Here is a 17,832-nt window from a genome sequence, read left to right as displayed (position 1 = left end):
TAGCCGTTGTGGTTGGCGCCGAAAAGGGGCCGACCGCCAGGCTTCTTCATTTGCTGCAATACGACCTCGAAAATACGCGGAGTGTGAGGTGGGCACGGCAAGCAGTGATGACGGCTGTTTTGTTCAAAGTGGCTCGAAAGGTGTTACACTCCACCTGCATTGGCCTCGAGCATGTACTCGAAGGCGGCTATATGTTTTGTGACAATGAAACCATCAAAACAAATGCTTTCACTGACTGTGGGATATTAGCACGCTCTCTTATGAATTCGGCTTGGAGAAAAGGCATTTTGTCATCTCCCTTTCCCAAACTTTCATGCGGTATTCCACACTTGTAGTCGTAGAAGGTGCACGTTGCACTTTGTTGTTTGTTGGACTGGCGGATGTGTGCAATCGATTATTGCCGCACATGTGCAGCATCAAGGCAGGACTGTGGACGGAAATAAAATGAAGTGCTGTTCTACCCAAAACACTCAGTGCGGCAAAGAAAATCCATTCCGATGACGTGGGGTTCACTTCTTTGACAGTTGAACGCAAACATCATGAAAGTGCATGTCCGATTTCATAAATCTGGGAAGGAGATTGCTCAAACCCTACCTTGTTTCATCACAAATCAAAGACAGTGATCTGCACCATTACGTGGCTCTGGTGGTAGTTCTCATCATTGCTAGGCAGTGATGAAGTAATTGTAATACACCTTAATTTGTATGGATGTACTCTGCACGGAGTAGCGCGGAGTAGTTGTGATTTTCGGAAACAGTTCCCCTCTTAGAAGTGTTGCATCCTTGTCTTTGTGTACCGTGATCGAGCAGTCCCGTTGTGGAAAAAGCAAGCATGCACTGCGTAATGGCACCATTTATTCGCGAAGTGTTGTGCTTCAGAGTGAAGCCTACCTCATGCAACTCATCGGGTGCACCGTCCGTACGCGCGTCATCCAGGAAAAGCGCCTGAACTTGCACGTGCTTGACCATGGCAGTTGATTGTACCCTTAAAGTCACTCTATCAAGAAGCGTGTTGGAGAGGAGAGAGGTGCAATGTCGTGGAGCTCTCAATCGACTGTCACTGCTGACTTACACAACCGACGAACATTAAATAAGTGCAAATGCTTTCGGATAGCTGACTAATATATGCTACAGGGTAGTTGAACGAGCGTTTCAGCAGAAAAGCACGTCTGGAAGAAAAATCTGTTCAAGGATGACAGCTTCAGCTCGCGAGTTGAGCTCAGGATGGAACGGTGGAGACGAACGACATTCATACTACCAGCAGCGCATCTCATACACCATTCGGTCACAAGCAGCATCAATGGGACCAATATATAAGAAGCAAGACTATGTTTAGGTTTGGTGATTGGTACTTTATAGCGACAGTATATCGTTAACAGCATAAAACAAGCCGAAAAAAGATAAGCCAGAGAAATATTTTTGTAAAATACAAGTTTGTAGTGAGCAGCAATAGCAGTCAAAAACTCATTCCAACTCCTCACATCCTCGCAACCAGCGAGAAATCCGCACAGGTGACGATTCGAGCCGGCAAAAGAGACCATCGAGCCAGCTTCATTCCGTCCTCCGCAGTTTCTCACTCATCCCACTCGTCCACTTCGTTCACTCATCCTCGCATTTAAGCGCGGAAAGCCCTGGCGGCCGGGGGAGGGGCGGGCTTGCCGTCCTTAGGCGGGGGAGCCGGGGCGTCGCGAGCCTGAGGAGGGGGCTGGGGCTTGCCGTCCGCGGGCGGGGGAGCGGGGGCGTCACGGCCGACGTGAGCGTTCACATCGACGAGGCCCTTGGGCGGCGGCGGGGCAGGAGCGTCGCGAGCCTGGGGAGGCGGCTGAGGCTTGCCGTCCTTAGGCGGGGGGGCCGGGGCGTCGCGGGCCTGAGGAGGCGGCTGGGGCTTGCCGGGAGCAGGGGGAGCGGGGGCGTCACGGCCAACGTGGGCGTGAGCGTCGACAAGGCCGTGAGGCGGCGGGGGAGCGGGCGCATCGCGAGCCTGGGGAGGCGGCTGGGGCTTGCCATCAGCAGGCGGGGGCGCCGGAGCGTCACGGGCCTGCGGCGGAGGAGCGGGCTTGCCGGGAGCGGGAGGAGCGGGGGCGTCGCGGCCGACGTGGGCGTGAGCGTCGACAAGACCGTGAGGCGGCGGAGGAGCAGGCGCATCGCGGCCGACGTGAGCGTTCACATCGACGAGGCCCTTAGGCGGCGGGGGAGCAGGAGCGTCACGGGCCTGGGGAGGCGGCTGGGGCTTGCCATCAGCCGGCGGCGGCGGAGGAGCCTGACGAGCCTGAGGGGGAGGGGGAGGAGTGCCGTCCTTGGGCGGGGGAGCTTGGCGAGCCTGGGGAGGAGGAGGAGGCGTGCCGTCCTTAGGCGGGGGAGCCTGACGAGCCTGAGGAGGCGGCTGAGGCTTGCCATCCGCAGGCGGGGGAGGAGGTGCCTGACGAGCCTGAGGAGGCGGCTGAGGCTTGCCATCCGCAGGCGGGGGAGGAGGCGCCTGACGGGCCTGAGGGGGAGGCTGGGGCTTGCCATCCGCAGGCGGGGGAGGAGGCGCCTGACGGGCCTGAGGGGGAGGCTGGGGCTTGCCATCCGCAGGCGGGGGAGCGGGAGCATCACGGCCGACGTGAGCGTTCACGTCGACGAGACCGTGAGGCGGCGGGGGAGCGGGCGCATCGCGAGCCTGGGGGGGAGGCTGCGGCTTGCCAGGAGCCGGCGGGGGAGGAGCATCGCGGGCCTGGGGAGGGGGAGGAGGCGTGCCGTCCTTCGGGGGAGGAGCGGGAGCGTCACGAGCCTGAGGGGGAGGCTGAGGCTTGCCATCAGCCGGGGGAGGAGGCGCCTGACGGGCCTGAGGAGGAGGCTGAGGCTTGCCATCCGCCGGCGGGGGAGGAGGTGCCTGGCGGGCCTGGGGAGGCGGCTGAGGCTTGCCAGGAGCCGGAGGGGCCGGGGCATCGCGGGCCTGGGGAGGCGGCTGAGGCTTGCCGTCCGCCGGGGGCTCGGCCGGGCGGATGTCGTCGGGGATAGCGGCTCGGACGGCGTGCTGGGGAGGAGGCGGGGGGTTGCCGCCAGCCGGAGCAACACCGTTGGCAGGGCCGGCCGGAGCACCGTAGGAGATGGCGCCCAGGGCCAGGAGGGCCATGATGGTGGTGATGTTGGAACGCATGGTGATGAACGAGCGGATTGGTGAGGTGAAGGGTTCGGTAGTAAGTGAGAAAAGGCAGTGGTGAAGAGGTGATTAGGATTAAAGGTGATGGAGTAGTAGTAGTAGTTGTGGTTGGTAGGTGAAGACCGGTTGTGGTGGTGATGTTCTTTTCGGCGGGCACAATGGTCCTTTAAGTAGGATTGTTGAGGCCAACCGTCGTCGTGTCGTTGCACCGCCGGCTGCTGCGGGGTGGTTGGGTGTATGCGTGTAGGGGGCGAAGCACAGCATACAGTTGGCAGTGATGAGCGTGATTGGCATGACTATGACCAACGTTGCAGACGACAGAGAGGGTTCAGAGCACGCAAGCACGGTGGCCTGGTGGCTCACTGGAGGGGACATGCTGGGAGGCTGGGCCTGGTTGACACATTGTGCGTGTGTAGGCCCTGCGAGACGCACACTGCTCGATGGCGTGGAAAGCTATGAGCTCATCTCGAATTGGACTTGTCTCACTCCACTGGATGGCGATCAGCGCGTATAACGTACGACTCTTGAAAGGCTGCAATGCTCAACCTGGAGAAAAGTGATCAGGCAGGCCAGTGTCGACGAGGCCTCGGTAGGCTTTACCAATGACGACGACGCCGTACATTAAGCGTGACCTCACCATACATCTAACAAGCTGCCTCTAGTGTTGCAAGGCCTTAAAAGTAGTCGTAATACCCCGCTTATGGTTGGAATTAGCTTGGGAGATCATCAACTGCCGGAAGGGGTAAGCTTCTCGATCGAGGCTTGCGCGTACCGAACCTTTTGTCTCAAAGCCAAAGCTTGTACTGCCGAAGGTTCTCGCAAAAGGGACTAGCCGGACGAGGTGCCGGTACCTGCAGAGGCATGAGAGCGGCCAGTGAGGAGGGGCGGCTGAGGCGGAGGCACGACGCGGCTTGGCACAGCCATACGTTGACAAGGCTGCATGGGGTAGAGCCGCGTAAGCACTACGCCGAGTTCCCGCCGTGGGTCGTGGCCAGCGCACCATGTCATTTTAATCAACGTAGGGCTGTGGGGAAGGTGCCATTCGAGCGAATAGAGTCGTCATCAGCTAATGACCGGATTCGCCCGGTGAAAGGGGAGGTAAGACAAGCCACACAGGTGGAGCAGGCTGGTGGTGACCAGTGACAGGGGTGTGCGCGCAGGCCGCCCGGGGTAGCAGGCGAAAGCTACTACCACTTCCCGATTGGGCCGACCTCAACATGAAAGTTCGACATGCGGTGAAGCACTGCAAAAATACCGGTCAGGAGGCGGAGCCTGTGAGTGAATTGCTTTATTTGTTATCCATTGTGCATTCTCAGTGAAACTGTCAGTCGTGGCTTCCGTGCCTGCTCAGATAACGACTGTGTTCGGAGCTCGGAGGTCGAAGCAGCAGCAATTATAGCCCAAAGCAACCTGCGTGAATGGGGACTTGCGTTGGACCGTAAGCATATTTGCGTGTCCTGATGGGTATTGTAATTCTGTGCGCTAACATAATTTGGCCGTTTGAGGTAATGAATCGGCGTGTGCGGCGAGAGCACGCTCTCGATCATCGGCTTGGCGGAGGTGAAGTGCATCAGATCCGTTATTCCCGCCACCAGCTGGCGAAGATGCGAAGATCACGGGTATCGGGTTGCCGATGTTGACCGCTGAATGGCCGTGGAGGGACAGTCTTCGTTGGTAGTTCCATCCATCGTTGTACAGCTCTCAATGGACCCCTCACTGACCTGGTCCTTCAGGTCCCACAAACTGGCCGAAGCCGGCGTCGAACTGGAGAGGATCAAAGTTCCAGAACCCCTGAGGCAAGGTAAGTTTGGGCCAATTCAACATCGCGGAGGTTACTTACCCAGTCCATATCCATGGCCATATCCTGCAACCATGCACTGGTATTTGCCTCACCCAGCCCGGCGTTCCCCCGTTCCATCTCTGCAATGTACCCTGCCATACCCTGGTTTCCTGCTTGATACCTGGCATCGATGCTGCTTCTTACTTCTGAGCCAGGCATTGTGACTTGGGCAGGCGAGAAGAACGCGTAATCCTGTTGTGAGACCGTGGACGGTGTTGCGACCGGGGCCGGTGCCTGCGCTTGCGGCGTCTGGGCCGGAACTTGAGATTGAGGGGGTGACTTGGTCGAGGACGGCTGCGAGACGTTGTGCGATGCGGCTGGGCTGGGGCTTTTGGCGAAGTACATGACACTCAGCTCATCTTCACCGAAGCGTTCCTTGGAGATACCACTCATGGGTTCCGGTTTGGCGTGTTCATGGCTGGGGTCTAGTCTGTCAACCATGCGCTTTATCACTGCCCAAGTGTTCGACTCCGAGCGGCCTTTCAGACCCAGCACTGTATGCAAGGCGCGTAGAGCTCGAGATCGAATTACGGGATCCTTCGAACCACTGAACTCAGGATCGCGAAGCTCAGCGAGGATATGCATGATGGCTTGGAAAGCGGCATGTCCACCAATGTGCCACTGGAACTGTTCGGCATCCTTGTCGTGAGAGACTCGGTTGAGCGACTCGATGAGAGATACCGATCGTGTCAGAATCCTGCGAAGATGTCAGCCCCTCCGATTTTCGCTGAAACATATTCATGCTAATGCCTGGCAGATATAGGATCAGCTTACATGGTGCGGACATCATCGTTAATCACTACTCTCCTCAGATCCTTCGGGACACCGCTCCAGAAGATCAGCCAGCACCTCCATTCCAGATTAGCGCTCAGACCGATCGTCATTCGTTCTACCGTAACATCAAGGCGGCAATATCTGAGGGTACAACGTTCATTTTTGGTATGCACTTCGTCTACCATTTGCTTGGTCTCCTCGAAGAGTTTTTGAAGCTCCGGGACAATGTCGAGGTTGCTGTTTCGCAATCGAGAGTCTTTGCATTTCCGATCGAGCCGGTATGCATTCTGTGCGATTCTCCGGAAGCATTGGATCATGCTCAAGCGGCAGAGCTGAAGAGCCATGTCCGTGACGCCCTCTTCTTCCAGATACGGGTTGGTTGGCGGTGGCCGGCCTTCGATGAGGTCGGAATCGTTCACATTCCGGGGCAACAAGGTGGTAAAGTCGTCATCGGAAATGGTTGGCTCCATACCCTTGCCTTCTGACGCCCTCCAGTCCAGATGACAGATTTGATGCCACATCCTGCGGCGAATCTCTACCTGAACTTCATCCATCGATGAGGTGAAGAAGCTAGGCTCTCTGTGCAGGCCTTGCAGCATTGCTATCCTAATGGCAACACCAGTAAGTGGCCATACCTGGCCCATGTCGTCTTCGCGGGCTTGCACCGTCTAGCAGAAATTAGCATGCTAAGCAGAATCTGGTGGAAGCGTCACGCATACCAGATAGATTATAAAAGCTTGGAGAACTTCGATGCTTGAAGTGGTGAGGAAGTCCGCTTGTTGAAGAGAGAACTCGAGACCTTGCTGATATTTCCGGAGCAGCGATAGCTTGTCTTTCTTGAAGCGGTTCTGAACAACTTCGGTCTTCAAGCTGTTGAGAGCAGAATAAAATATGGCATAAGCCAGAGGCTCGAAGTTCTGCAACTGTTCTTCATTCCAATGGTCTTCAAAACTGTCGTTCGTCAGCGGATATCTCGAGGAAAGGGTACAGGTGTCGTACTTCTCGCTACTACGGGCCGAAGCGGACGACGGCGTAAGGTTCTGCCATCTTCGGGTGAAGGCGGCGAAGCGCCTACCCAGGGAAGGCTTGTGCACCAAACGGCTGACAGGATCCACATTCTGGATGAAAGTGGTGAAAAGCTCGAAGCACTCCTCCTGGGTGTCGGGCATGAAGACCGAAGTATCGCCAGCAGCCTGACCACTGCTGAACAGCAGGGACTGAGACGTACGGATGCCGCCCCATGCTGTTGAATCGCTGACCTGGCCAGGCTGTTTGCCCTCAGTGCTCAGGATGGCTTTGATATCTTGGAGCTATGAGGAGAGTTAGCAGATTCGAGGAGGATGATCGGCACGAGCTTACCTCCTCGGTCAGTAGGGCCCAGTGTAAAGAGGACACAAAGTGAGACTGGCCGTTCTCCACGAGGAGCGTGCCGTCATAAGCATCGGCAGCTTGGATGTCGCCCGAGGTGGTGCTGTTCGGAGAGGCGGAACTGGCCGCTCTCTCTTTGCTTTCATAGACGTCGCTCTGGGAGGTGTCACGACGAGCGGGCTGGTTCGGCTGTTGGTGGGACGGCTGTTTCGCCGTGTTCACAGAGAGCTTGGTGGGCGGCTGGTTGTTCACGGCCAGTTCGAGCAGCGACTCGAGGCGCTCCAGACGAGCATTGATCTCGGCATGGCCGGACTGACCTTTGCTCTGACTGGCGGCGTGCTTGTGCACGCGATTGGCCGAGGGCTGCTGGGCTGACGGCGGCGATCGGCCGTCGTGCTGGTGCTGGTTGGGGACGTTGGCATAATAGCAGACATGGTTGCCGCGCGAGCATGCAGAGCAAACGGGGTATTTGTGGTCGCATTTAACCTTGCGACGACGACACGTGAGACATGAAGTGATGATTCGCTGGCGGGTGCCGCCGGACGACTGAGAGGCGGAGGCGGACGACAGCGCGTTGGCGGGCTGCGCGCTGGGGTTGGCGAAGGCGTCCATGCCTCGTGGTGCTGGCGGCGCAAAGGCAGAGGGTCGGCCGAAGTGGAGCAGCTTCTGGAGGGTGACGGCGGGGAGGGAGCGCTTCTTCTGCGTGTAGGGAGAGAGCGTTAGGCGTCAGAGCGGGCTGAGTGCCTGTGCTGGTCTTGGTTCCTGCAGCGGCCCCCACAGCGTTGAAGCCCTCGCGCCGTTTCACAGGTGGCGCGCGCGACCGCCTTTGCTTGTCGCAGAAAGACTTTCGTCGGCCTGGAGCGTCGGTGCGCAGGGCTGCGGCGGCTTCGCTCGCTTTTTGAGAATGACGTGGAGAGCCAAAAATCGGCGTGTCGGCCTTCCATCAGCACCGCCTCCGCCAGCCGACCACGGCCGCCCGACTGATGAGTAACCCAGCACCACCATCTGCCAGGGCCACCCGACACGCACACGCGCCTGTGGACCCGATTAGTCGCGCATACGCGATGCTGCCTCGCGAGTCAGGGCCCTCGCGTCGCGCGTCTTGCGTGGGCCGAACAGCCCGTGGCGATATGGCGAGGCATTTCGGACCTTCCGTGGCCACGACTTTCGTGGCTGTGGAAGCTGACGTGCGCATGTCGCACCTGCCCTCGCCTTGTTCGCTCTCGCCGCCCGGACGGACCGCCTCGTAGCTGCCTAGTTTATTTTTACCCAGTGCTACACCAACCCTCCTCTACAGGTACACATTGCCCGGGTGTGCCGCATTCGTCGACGTCGAGCGGCGTAGAGCCGCAACTCTTGACCGCTGCAGTCGCGCGCTGTCTGGTCCTGCGACAGCAACACCAAGCCCGGCCCCGCTCCAGACTCCGGATGCTTGACCGCAACGCTAAGAACTTGGCTACGAGACCATCTCACCTTGGCGCATGCTCGCGGTGATCGTGGGGATCCCTCCGCCGCCTGACCAGCGGCCCTCCCCCCGGGTCTTCTTTATTTACGTCCAACCCTTCGTCTGACGCGGAGCACTAACCCCTTCGCTTTCGCTCTCGAACTGCCCCTCACACCATACTAGTTGACGAGCACAGGAACCCGCGTATCGACTTTGTGCGACGACTGCGGCTCGTGCCGACCCCACCTTCTCCAAGCCACGAGTTGACGATCACAGCCGCGCCTTAGCCCGCGGATCATCGACCATTGCGGCCCCTGCGTTCCGATGCATTCGGCTTTCCCGAACATATATAGACAACGTGTAGGGTTGGGGCTGAGGCAGGGCAAGGACTTCGGCCCAGTAGTAACCCCAATGCTGCGCCGCGGTTGGAGCCCTAAGCGGAACTGTCAGCTGCGTGTCTTGTTGCCTTGTCAGGTTGGCACGCTTGCAGAAGGCTGAAGCGGCCGCTACAATAACGGACAAAGAAGCGGCAACTGCTCGGTGGCTGCAAACAATAGGAAGGTGTCACCGGAAGCAGACAGCTGCCTTTTCACTGCTGAAGTCACCAATATCGCAGACCAACCTGAAAGCGGCTCCTTTCTATTTTATTGTAGAGACGGTGTGCGTCCAATTTCAAAGAGTGGTGATCGTCCGAGGCGCAATATTTCTTGGGGTACGTGGTGTCTCGTCTTCCTTTCATTTGTTTGATCTCGTCTAACGCTGGAACGCAATACTTCACGCATAGCCTTCCACCCAACAGTGTGTGAATGTTGACTCCAGCGTTTTTTTCTGCCGTCTTATTTTCTACGGTGATATGGAGACGTGGCATCGTGTTCTGTGCCCATGCCTGGCAGCATGGCAAGGTGACGATAAATTCCGTTGTTCATTCTTTGTTTTCCTTTGTGATGACTACCCTGTCACTTTCAAAAACAACTCCTTGGAGTCTTAACATTGCACCTTGGTTGTGCAAGTCTCGTATATATTCTCTGTTTGCACTTTCAAGATTCGGTATTTGGACAAAACATCTGCGTCACTTCTACAAGTCTTGCAATGCCGTTCACGAACCAAGCTCAACACATCTATCTTCAGGTGTACAATAGGCGCCTGGGAGTTCAGCATGTACCGGTGACAGACCTTCCTAACGGTACCAGTTCCACCTGCGTTATTTGCTCCGGAAAGTTCAGCGACATTACTCCGGATCAACTCCGTGCCGAAGAGGCTGACCGCAACGCTCGGAAGGAGAAAAAGGAGGATCCCGGTCGTCCGTCTCCTGTACCTATCGTTCTTCCAGGGTGTGGTCATCACCTATGTCTTGGATGCGCGCTGGAGCATTTCCACGGTTTGATGGAAGATCTCACAAACGAGAGAGATGAGCCAGTGCTGTACTGTCCTGCTTGTCGAGACCCCGCTGAGAAAAAACAAAAGTGGTTGCAGCTGCTGGCGCATAGTGGCCAGCTCGTGGTCCGAAGGTAGGGATCGGTGCTGCTCTAGCGTCGTCACAGCTATCTACAATGATCATTTTCTTTCGATACTATTTTCCTTTCTGGTGATTTTCTTGTTCCATTCGTGTCATATTGCTCGTATCTCGCAGGTACGTACATTGTTTGAATACTGTCATACCCCAATCTTGACTTTTGCAAAGAGCCTTCGAGGAAAGCAATCTCCGGGCGCGCTGAAATGTTCTTTCCTACAGCTTGCGGATACTGCGCTCCCAGTGTTAGACCACACAAGGGTCAACTTGAATGCTAATTGTTCTTCCACACAGACAATATGTTTTCCCGTACGAAAATGCTCAGGTGTCACGAATCCCACGGCAATCACGCGTTACTCAAACCCGCGGCAGAAAACTGGTCTCATGTTGTCTACCGATGAAGCCACATGCGCCCCCAGCTCATCCAAGGACATCTTTGCAAGAACCAGCCTCAAACTCATTCATCAACGATAACAGGAGGTACTTCGCGATCCAACATCTCAGACACCCGCCATCCTCCAACAAGCCTTACTCGTAAGTAACCTCGACCTCGGAATCGCTGGGGATGGAAGCGGACGTCAAGACGGTGCTGCCCTGCCTGATGTCGATGAGGGTGGCGTCGCTGGTGCCGATGGTCTCGGTGGTGGTGTCGGCGGAGGCGCCGGTGAAGAGGACGGTGCCGAAGTCGGCGAAGGCGACGAGCTCGCCGTTGGACTCGAAGTCCTCGACGATCCACTCGGCGTTCTCGCCGCACAGGGCGGAGCTGGACGTGATGGACTTGCTGACGCTCTTGCCGGTCGTGAGGTTCTCGAGCAGCGCGACGCCGCTGGTCGACGACGACGAGGTGACGGACATGGCGATGACGTCGCCCGCGCTGATGCTGAAGGAGCTGAAGTCGTAGGCGTAGTCGGGGTACCATTCGTACCTGGATCTTCAGTCAGTACGAAGTCCTCTTTCTCTCTCTCTGTAACCCCCGCTGACTTCGAAGGGGAGTTTCCAAAAACTTACCAAGCGTCATACGAGTACGTCGTGCGGCTGCCCGACTTGGTCGCGGTGAAGTCGACGCCCGTCTGCAGGATGGCGTTGCCGCAAGTGTCGCCGTCGATGCCGACCCAGGCCGACGCCGAGTAGGTGCCCGCGGCCGTGGCCGTCGGCACCGGCACGGTGATGGTCGCCGCCACGGCCGTGAAGGTGCCCGACGGCGGCTCCTCGTACACGGCGCCCGACCAGTTGGACGAGTACTCGACGTGCGCCGTCTCGTTGCCGTTGGACACGGGGCCCTCGACGCTGGCCGCGCCGCTGCCGACGCGCGAGAGCGGCTGCGACTGGCGCTGCGTGCGCGTGGCGACGCGGGCGGCCAGGCCGTGGCCCATGGCCGCCCCGCTCGGGGCGGCGAGGGCAGTGTTGCCGAGGAGGGCGGTGGCGGTGAGGAGGAGGGTGGTGAACTGCATGGTTGCTGCTGGGGAGGGTGGTTGGGCCGGGGTTATGAGACGCAAGAAGCTGGAGAAGGCAGTGCACCGGGGAGCTGGAGGCTGGGGGGTTGCTGGTGGTGGTGAAGAGCATTTCCTTCCATGGCGGTCCTCAGGGTCTTTTATACACCGGTGGTGTTGGCTCTTGTCTGTCCACCTTTGGCGATGAGTACCGGGTTCTGCAGCCGGGATGGCATCTGGATGCTCGTGCGAGGAGAAAGGCCAATATCGCGCGATAAGGTGCGATGTCTTGCGGTGATGTCCCGTTCGAGCAGGTCAGATGGGCCATGGAGGCATATGGACAGGTACGGACGCATGACCGGCCAGTTGCGAGAGGTACTAAGAAGCGGTAGGCATGGCTTGATTGTGTCTGGAAGCGCATCGAAGTCTGCACGAGTATCGCGTGTGGGGTGCTTTCGTTAAGGTCCGCCGTTGCCGAGCACGCCTTGGAGGCTTATCAGTATCCAAGCCTCGACAAGAACCGACGCCGAGACCGCGAGAGGAGAGCTTCGCTTTCGGCGTCGGTCCTTGGCGTGCTTGAAGGGCCCGTTGGCCGGGGAAGGGCCTCTAGAGTTGCTGGATTCGGCATGGCGGGCAAGGTGATTATTTCTCCGAGTGCGGGCATGCTGGGAAGGTGGCATGTGGGGACGCGTATGCCTGCATGTCGATGTTGGGTCGGCTGATCCGACGCGATAAGTAGCCGTGGTTGGCGGTTGGGTTGGTGCGTACCTGCGTGTGCTGGTCGAAACAAGCTTATAGCATCTATAGCTGAATCCTACAGCACTTGGTATACGAGATCTGAGCCTTAAGCAGCGCCAACGGCATCTGTCCGTGCGAGTGCCGGTTCGCAGGACAGAGGCATGAGACAAAACTGTTGAGAGCAGCCCTCGCTCTCTCCATCCATAGCGTGACCGACTCCCGTCTGTCTCCAGTCTCGTCCCGCCAAACCGTCTGTATCGTATGGCATCATCCGTGTTAATATCGAGAGCGACCAGTCGCCAGCGCTTTCTCGGATTCTTGGTGGGGTTTGGTCGCTTGTGTCCCCTCGGTTTATCGGCGGAGTTGTAGCCGGATATGGAAGGTGGTAAATGCGCGCATGATAGGCGGATCCCTGTCTCACATCTGGTTATGGAAATGTTTCGCTTGGAGTTCTTAGCACCAATACCCTCTGGTTGGCTGTAAGTTTGCAGAATGTTTCGGCGCATGATATGAGCATGAACGAAGCGGGAGAAGGATACCTGCGTTCTCCTCGCCACACCAAGTCGCTCGCTTCTCTGCTTGAAAAGCATTTTCACAGTCCGCTACCTGTCAACTTGGCCATAGCAAACGACATTGTGGTTGAATGAGAAAGTCTGGCTTCAATGGACGGATTTTGTCCGTCGGTGACTGGAACTGTAGAGTCAACTGTAGAAATGGTAGATGTGCAAGGCGGTACAGTCTTGGCATGGATGTGAGCCTGAGCCTGGAGAATGCTTTCAAGTCACTTCGCCTGCAAACAGATGTTAGCAACTTGTTCAATAGAATATCTACTGCAAAGCAACATTGATTATACCCGTCACTTTCGAAAAACCGAGAGAGACTTTGAACATACTAAAGGGAAGGTTTGTCCGTAGTCACATAAGGTAAGCTGGAAACGCATGTAAAAGATTACATAGAATCAGCAACAATCTGCATGTTGGTAGAAACTTAGGACGAAATTGATTACTACTCTAAGAGAAAGATCGTAAAGATATAAAGAAACTGACACACTGATACGAAACAAACAAGCGAAGAACTATAACAGTCCAAAAATCAAACCTTACTAAAACTACTAGCACAGATATAAGAGTAGAAGAGGAAATGGGAAACAGAAATGAAATCCAGGGACAACAAAACTTGAACCAGTGTTATGTAGCTGTTGGAATATAAGGGAGGTTACCGAGTTCTGCATCAAGTGCAGTCGGCTGTGCTTTCTGTTCCAACAGTAGCTCTTCGGCCCCCATCCAATCCCCTCTATCTCCAACAAATCGCTTACATCCATCTAAGTGTCACCGTTCTTAGTTTTCCAACCGTCTATCCTCCTTGATTATCTCTTCCGTTTCTTCTTTTCCGGCTCAGCTCCCTCATCTCGCGACATACTTCGTGTCTGCCTTGATGTCGCCGGTTGTGCTGAATTTTTTCTTCGAGTAGTTGTCTTTGGCTTAGCAGAAGCTTTTCCCTTAGGTTGTGCCTTTCTTTTAGCAGATTTCTTGTTTGCCGGCGCCACTGTTTTCTCTCCTTGATCCATCTGATCAGCCTTTCTTTTGTTCCTTGTTTGGAGTTTACCATCTCCTTCCGGCTCCTCCTCTACAGGCGATAGTGGTGGTGCCTTGGCCGCGGTTCGCGAATTGCCTTTGCCCGTCGCCCTCGCCTTCGACGCCGCCGTTTTCTCCTTCTTCTCCTCCGCTATTGTCTTTACCCTCCTTGAGCGGCGAACACCAGCGGCGTCCACTGTCGAACCGCCGGCGTCGACGCCAGTATAAGTCTTCCCTGCCATACTCCGACTCCCGTCAGCCCTACGCTTTCCGTTGTCTTCAGTCGTCGCCTCCACTTCCTCGTCCTCCTCGTCCTCCTCGTCCTCGTCCTCCACCTCCACTTCCTCCTCCCTCACTTCCTCTTCCTCCAGTTCCTCCGGCCGCTGTTGCTGTTGTCGCCGTGACTGCCGCGGCGGCGGCGGCGGCTTCTTCCCCCTTTTCGATACCTCACCGCGTTCGCCGCCATCGCCATTACCATCATCATCATCATCATCGTCGTCGTCGTCCTTCCGCTGCGGTATCCGCGGCGGCGTCGGCGACTTCCTCCTCCTCCTTTTCTTAGCATGTCCGTCGTCGTCATCGTCGTCGTCGTCGTCTCTCGACCGCTCCGGCGACGGCGACGGCCTCTTCCTTTTCGCGTTCTTAGTGCGTTGGTCGTTGCCGGGCTGGGGCCTAGTAATGAAATCGTCGATGGAAGAGCTCCTCCTGTTGTTGGCCATGACTTCTTCCATGGCAGCGCTCCTCCCGTTGCCTAATCTCCTCGCTGCTGGTGCTGGTGCTGGTACTGGTGCTGCCGGCGCGGCGGTCGAGGCCGCTGGTTGGGCGTGCGGCAACGTACTGGGTTGTTGCAGATGTTGTTGCGGTAGCCCCCGATTTCTTTGATTCTGCTGCAGCTTCCGCTTTTGCTGCTGTATCTTCTGCTCTCGACTTAGCGGCTGCTGCTGTGGTTGCTGATCCTGTTGCAGGCCGTCTTGCAGCTGTGGGATATCCACGCCTTGAATGTCTTGCAGGAACGGATGCCTGATGGCGCGTTGTTGTAGAGAAGGCGAGCGGTCGAAGACTTCTCCGGCTTCCCGTGCGGCCCGATAATGATTGTATTGAGTAACAGCATCGTAAGCGAGGGCGGGCCTCTGGGCTTGGTTTCGCGCATAATGCTGCGCCAGAGTGGTTTCCGATTGACTCTGATGCTGATGTGAGGTGGGACGGCTGAACGTGTTGTTGTTTAAAGCGAGGCGCCTGCTTCCTTGGGATTGCTGTGGCGTATACGTATGCTGTTGTACACTCGCCCCTCGCGGGCTCCTACGCGTTACGTGAGGGCTTGGCTGCTGTGAGGGGATAATCTGAGTCCGAGATTGCCGCCTGTATTCTCGGGGTGGTTGCGGGCGATCAGGTGCGTGCGATGGCGTTCGTCTGCCATGATTGGTTGCGAAGAACCGACCGTCGCTATTGTGGTGAGTTCTCCAATAATTATCCGCGTATCTTCCCACAGTGTCTACAAAATCTGCGCGGCGGCGGACAGCATTCTCGCCGAGCCCTCCATAACTTCGGATCGACTCGATGCTATTATGGTCGAATTCGGGAACGACGTCCAACGTCCCGTGCTGCAGACGCAGAACAACCAAAAGAAGGACGGCAGAATGGAACCGGCGGACCTCGTTCTGCATGCTGTCTGTAATATAGACGCGGAGCTCGTTTCGCCAGTCTTGGCTCACCAATTTCAAGTCCCCATGAGCTTCTTGGCCAAGCCTGACAGCCGACTGTATATATTCCTCGAATGTGGTTGATTCGGATCCATCCAACTGGGGACTTGGCCCATCTCCCCGACTGGGGCCGGCCTGAGAATGTCCGCTTTCCTGGGCTTGTGATGAGCGTGTTCCAGTTCGTGATGCCTCTCCTCCGGGTTGTGCTCCTGCTGCCCTCAGAAGCGACCAGTTTCTTAATTGATCGGTCACCGTATGGGGACCGCGAATTATAGGAAGCCCTCCTCTTTCTAGCGTTAGCAAAGCATCCAGTATCTCATCGGGAAGGGTTTGGTTGTTGTACCGAAGGACAATTTCCAGCTCTTGCAGTGGCGGTTGTTCTTGCCGCTCCTCAGCCGTCGTGTCCACAGGCTCCAACAATCCATCGTCAGCGCCACCCGTCAGGTCATCGTGCCTGTCTCGTCGGGGAAAGAATTGTTGAGTATGACCTTGACCTGTAGGAGCGGAGCCATGCATTGCGAGGTTTGGAGCAAGACCCCCTAGCGGATACGATGATCCAAAATTGGGATTTTGGTGAGGAGGTTGAGCCGGTGTGCGGGGGGCGGCGGAACTTGCTTGTTCCCTTCCCCTTCCCCTTCCACCTCGCTTTCCCCTTGCGTTGTTTTGTTTTTTTGTCTTGCTTTTGGCTTGAGCCTTTTTCTTTGACGAAGGTGCCGGGCCCGCCGCGCCTTCAGCCTCGGAGGGCAATGCAGAGTTTTGTTCGGATTTGACGCGGTTTTGCGTTTCTTTTCTTTTCTCCGTGTTCCTGTCGACGTGCCAGATTTTTAGGTATTTGCCTTCGTTTTGAATCCATTCGTTCCAGCCAGCCCTTTTTGTGCCGCTTGCCAAACGATACCCCTCAATCTGGTCGCGCTTCGCAACCGCTTTTCGTGCTCGTGTAGCATTTTCGTCAAAGACCCTGGGTAGAGGATGTGGTCCTCCGGTGTACCTACCCGGATTCGGCTGGGACATACCAGTGACCTTGCCGTGGTCGTCCTCCACCAGTTGCCAAACCGTGTTCCTAAAGATACTATCCCTGGCCATGTCTCGCCTATGATTCGCATCTTCAGAGTCATTGTAGATGTGCAGTGGGTTAAGGCGGTCTATGACCAAGGCATCATGTTGCGACGAGTGGATGTAATCCGCGGGTGGGGGCGTCTTATGTCCCCTCCCCCTCGGGTTAGTAATGAATCCCCCTTTTCGGCTTCTCCAGTCTGTTATTCTTTTGACCAGTCGACCACGCTTTGCGCTCTTGGCCATCCGCTTCTCTATCTCCGCCGCGGTGACGCGGGGGTCGTAGGCCATCCACGCAGCGGCGCGCCAACTTTCGACCTCCCCGGACACCTGTCGTGGCAAGATGGGAAGGTCCGCGAGTGCGCCTCCGGGCCCCTCAATGACATTCCCACGATCGTCTTTAAGCTTCTCCGGCTGCTTTCTGGGCTCTTTTTTGTTCTTGCCGTCCTTCTTGTTTCCGTAGGCAGGTATAAGTTCGAGATAACCGAGCAGAGTGGGAAGATTGTCCTCGGCGAGGTAGTCCTGGCCTTCGACGTATTCAGTCTCATAGTCCTCAGCATTATTCTCGTCTCGAGCGGGCGGTTCCAAATATCTGCCGTCGACCCTGCCCTGAGAAGGATCAATCGGCTGTTGACCACTTGGGGTCGGGATGTCGAGTGCGAGCCTGTGGTGCGGAAGCTCGACTCCGTAACGTTGGTCGAAATCGGCTTCTGACATTGCGCCGTCTCTGACTTCCTGCGGCACATTGTTGGGATCGAGCCATCCCACATTCGCGATCCAGTAATTGACGCGTTTCGATTCGTCCTGGAACTCGGCCTTTTTCCGCTCTGCATCCACTGCTTGACGTCCCTCGACATCATCCTCTTCGTTGTCACCGTTTTCCTCCTCATCACCGCCTTCGGCGTAGTCATCATTTGATGCGCCGTCATTTCCCTCCCGCTCCTCAACTGGACTGCTGTTTAGACCTTGTGGTGCATTCATCGCACCGGATAATTGCAGTGGGACGGATCGTCGTGATTGCGGAGTTGGACTAATTGGCACTGACTGTTGTCCATCACCACTACCCTGATCCCGAGGCTGCGACTGCTGACGAGGACTTTTGTTTAATTCAAGGTACCTTTCGATCTCGTCTGGTTTCGCTGGTGTATATAGGATTGGATTTGTCGGGGGGGATGGAAATCCGTAATCGGGAAGTTCTTCTTGCTCTTGCAGCGGTTGTGAGGGTGGATTTTCCGCGAAATCATTCGAGGAACTTTCCTG

General features: G+C 56.6%; 5 protein-coding genes across 5 annotated transcripts; all 5 read right to left on the bottom strand.

Moving 5' to 3' along the window:
* Nucleotides 1-1,614: 1,614 nt before the first annotated feature.
* SLS55_003499 (uncharacterized protein) lies at nt 1,615-3,114 on the bottom strand (the record flags this gene model as incomplete). Its single annotated transcript, XM_066774974.1, has 1 exon — nt 1,615-3,114. The coding sequence occupies one exon, from the start codon at nt 3,112-3,114 to the stop codon at nt 1,615-1,617; it is 1,500 nt and encodes a 499-aa protein (XP_066635093.1).
* A 1,740-nt stretch (nt 3,115-4,854) lies between these two features.
* On the bottom strand, nt 4,855-7,735 carry SLS55_003498 (uncharacterized protein; the record flags this gene model as incomplete). The annotated part of the gene is made up of 5 exons (XM_066774973.1): nt 4,855-4,932; nt 4,982-5,678; nt 5,756-6,423; nt 6,475-7,065; nt 7,115-7,735. 5 exons carry the CDS (start codon nt 7,733-7,735, stop codon nt 4,855-4,857), a joined length of 2,655 nt encoding a protein of 884 aa, XP_066635092.1.
* Nucleotides 7,736-10,605: 2,870 nt separating this feature from the next.
* SLS55_003497 (uncharacterized protein) lies at nt 10,606-11,528 on the bottom strand (the record flags this gene model as incomplete). Its single annotated transcript, XM_066774972.1, has 2 exons — nt 10,606-11,002; nt 11,086-11,528. 2 exons carry the CDS (start codon nt 11,526-11,528, stop codon nt 10,606-10,608), a joined length of 840 nt encoding a protein of 279 aa, XP_066635091.1.
* Nucleotides 11,529-13,611: 2,083 nt separating this feature from the next.
* SLS55_003496 (uncharacterized protein) lies at nt 13,612-14,550 on the bottom strand (the record flags this gene model as incomplete). Its single annotated transcript, XM_066774971.1, has 2 exons — nt 13,612-14,484; nt 14,542-14,550. 2 exons carry the CDS (start codon nt 14,548-14,550, stop codon nt 13,612-13,614), a joined length of 882 nt encoding a protein of 293 aa, XP_066635090.1.
* A 1,409-nt stretch (nt 14,551-15,959) lies between these two features.
* On the bottom strand, nt 15,960-17,553 carry SLS55_003495 (uncharacterized protein; the record flags this gene model as incomplete). Its single annotated transcript, XM_066774970.1, has 2 exons — nt 15,960-16,013; nt 16,903-17,553. The coding sequence occupies 2 exons, from the start codon at nt 17,551-17,553 to the stop codon at nt 15,960-15,962; spliced, it is 705 nt and encodes a 234-aa protein (XP_066635089.1).
* Nucleotides 17,554-17,832: the final 279 nt, after the last annotated feature.

This window comes from Diplodia seriata (assembly GCF_021436955.1).
Source record: "Diplodia seriata strain FDS-637 chromosome Unknown scaffold_3, whole genome shotgun sequence".
NCBI lineage: Eukaryota > Fungi > Ascomycota > Dothideomycetes > Botryosphaeriales > Botryosphaeriaceae > Diplodia > Diplodia seriata.
The sequence above is the reverse complement of the archived record's forward strand: the minus strand, read 5'-3'. Positions and strand labels throughout refer to the sequence as shown.